At 43.0% G+C, this 2,741-nt stretch overlaps 1 protein-coding gene across 1 annotated transcript; it reads left to right on the forward strand.

Annotated features, from left to right (window-relative positions):
- Positions 1 to 569: 569 nt before the first annotated feature.
- On the forward strand, positions 570 to 2,180 carry LOC124273997 (polypeptide N-acetylgalactosaminyltransferase 5-like). Its single transcript, XM_046709330.1, has one exon. The coding sequence runs from the start codon at positions 570 to 572 to the stop codon at positions 2,178 to 2,180; it is 1,611 nt and encodes a 536-aa protein (XP_046565286.1).
- Positions 2,181 to 2,741: the final 561 nt, after the last annotated feature.

Below are 2,741 nucleotides of genomic sequence, written 5' to 3' on the forward strand. Positions count from 1 at the left end.
GGACATATGGTAAGAAGAAGAACATGTACTATGTCTACAGGAATAAAATAATAGAATATATCTATATATATGTGTGTGTGTGTGTGTGTGTGTGTGATTAAATAACTTATCATATGTTTGCGGAACAGACTACTTGTTACAGCACAAAGGTACTTTGAGATATCTTTCCGCCTCAGTGCCACGTGTGGCCTTTGTTGTACGTCATGGTGCCTAAACCCATAAACCGACATATTGTACAAGATCAATAAAACATGTTGATCATCTTTCGTGGTTTCTTATCCATCAATAACAGGCGCGTATAGATTTGATGATTTTATTGCTTTCATTGCTTAGTTATTACGGAGCAATAAGATAAGTGACACGTGCACTCTTTTATGGTTCCAAATACGTGTCATAAATACAAGCACAACGCCATTTGGCTGGCTTTATTTGAGAGAGATATGTTGTATCTGAAGCTGAGGACAAGAAGGAGGAAACTAGCATGGAGCGTGTTCCTTTCTGTCATAGCATTGATGCTGTTTTTTAATTACCGTGGACAAACATCAAGTGTCTTTAGAAAACGTGACACAATGGCTAACCTTCGTGGAGATGCAGTGTCGTCAAGGTTGTTATCTGTACCTGACATGCCCGACGTGACACTCGTGAAAACCCTGTTCAACTTGACTCGTCCAGGGGACAAGGGACAACCTGTTCTCATAGACAAACAGAAGTTACCCGCAGAGGAAAGACTGAAATATGACTTGAGCGAAAAAGAGAATGGCTTCCGGGAATACGTGAGTAATCTCATTCCTCTCCGGAGACGAACGCCTTTTCCTAAACCCGACGAGTGCCAAAATGAAATGTATAATATTCCAGCACTACCTCAGACAAGCGTTGTTATCATATTCATGAACGAGACGTGGTCAACGTTGCTCAGGTCTGTTCACAGCGTCCTTGACAACACACCTGCAAGTTTATTGAAGGAGGTGCTCCTCGTCGATGATGCTTCAGAGAGGGAACACCTCAAAAGACCCCTGGAGGAATACTTGGCTGACTTTCCTAAAGTCAGACTTATAAGGAGCAAAACTAGAATCGGGCTCATGAAGGCAAGGGTAATTGGATTTGATGCTGCGGCTTCGTCTACTGTGACGTTTCTAGATAGTCATTGTGAATGTTTCCAGAGATGGCTGGAACCTCTTCTGGCAAGGGTTGCCACCGATCCCAAGATAGTGGCTGTTCCGGTCACAGAGACAATAAACAGTGAAAATTTCGGAATTGAAAACTCAAATCCTATACACGTAGCCATACTGACTTTCCCGTTGTTATCGTATGACTGGGCATACGTTCCTAAGAGAGAAAAACAGCGAGTTAAGTCACTGATTGATCCAATTCACACACCTGCAATGGCGGGTGGGATGTTTACGATAAGCAAATCGTGGTTTGAAAGACTTGGAAAGTACGACCCGGAACTTTTGATATGGGGTGGGGAGAACACAGAGCTGAGCTTGAAAGTATGGATGTGTGGAGGTCGTATTGAACTGATACCTTGTTCCCATGTCGGGCATGTGTTTCGTACTCATTCAAATTATCATTATGGGAATGTGAAGAGTTACTACTCTTATCACCGTAACACAGGGCGAGTTGGTAATGTATGGCTGGACGATTATAAGAAATTCACCATGAACTCCGACGGTCAGTTGGTTGATATAGGAGACGTTTCTGAAAGAAAGAGACTTCGGGAGGATTTGGATTGCAAGTCATTTCGATGGTACTTGAACAATGTCCATCCAGAACTGTACATCGTGGGCGATGGAGTGTACAACGGCGACATACGTTCCGCCTTACAACCGTCAATGTGTGTGGATGCCAGAGACTATTCTTATGATGTGGCGCTGGAGATGCTGCCTTGTCATGACAACGGAGAAGGCCAGGTCTGGGACATGAGTGAGCTGGGAGAGATACGGCACAGCATCCACTGCATGGATTCTGGATATTCGAAGGAGGTGCAACTGGCTCGATGTCACGGGGAAGGTGGCCATCAGGCCTGGAAATATGACGGACGTTCCATCCACACAGAATTTGGGGACTGTATTGCAATAGAAGGGCACGTCCTTTTCCGGCAGGCATGTGATGGAAGCTTAAGTCAACAGTGGACATGGCATAAAAACAGGGAACAAAGAAATTTGACGACACACATATAACATCAAGAAAGAGCACTATAGCTATAATGATTTGGTTCACTTAGTTTGTGTTTTTTTAACACCGTATTCAGCAATATTCCAGCTGTATGGTTGCCGCGGTATGTGAATAATCGAGTCTGGACCAGACAATCCAGTGATCAACAGCATGAGCATTGGGATACGATGGCATGTGTCAACCAAGTCAGCGAACCTGACCACCCGATCCCGTTTGTCGCCTCTTACGACAAGCATGGGATACTGAAGACCAATTCTAACCCTGATTGTCACGGGTAAAGCTATAATGAATATTGACTGGTCTTAAGCCCGTAAAAGCAATACAGTATTACACAGAACATTGGGCAGATCAAAGTTTATGTATTTCCTATAATCCTGATTCTAAGATTAACCTTGTGTAATAAAGTCAACCTACAACATGAAAATTGAAACAGGGCAAGCTGTCATGCTGTTCCTTAAAACATTGTCTGCATCCCTACGTTGATATACGTTTGTACGATATACATTCTATTCATACTGACATCAAAATATACTACTGAAATAAAGTAACTGTGCTTTATTTGATAT

The sequence above is a fragment of the Haliotis rubra genome, unplaced genomic scaffold (genome assembly GCF_003918875.1).
Source record: "Haliotis rubra isolate DU_JTF1 unplaced genomic scaffold, ASM391887v1 Scf187, whole genome shotgun sequence".
NCBI classification, from domain to species: domain Eukaryota; kingdom Metazoa; phylum Mollusca; class Gastropoda; order Lepetellida; family Haliotidae; genus Haliotis; species Haliotis rubra.

Bases quoted from the DNA above. Each gene is read 5' to 3' on its own strand.
- LOC124273997 (XM_046709330.1), top strand. From the start codon at position 570: ATGGCTAACCTTCGTGGAGATGCAGTGTCGTCAAGGTTGTTATCTGTA.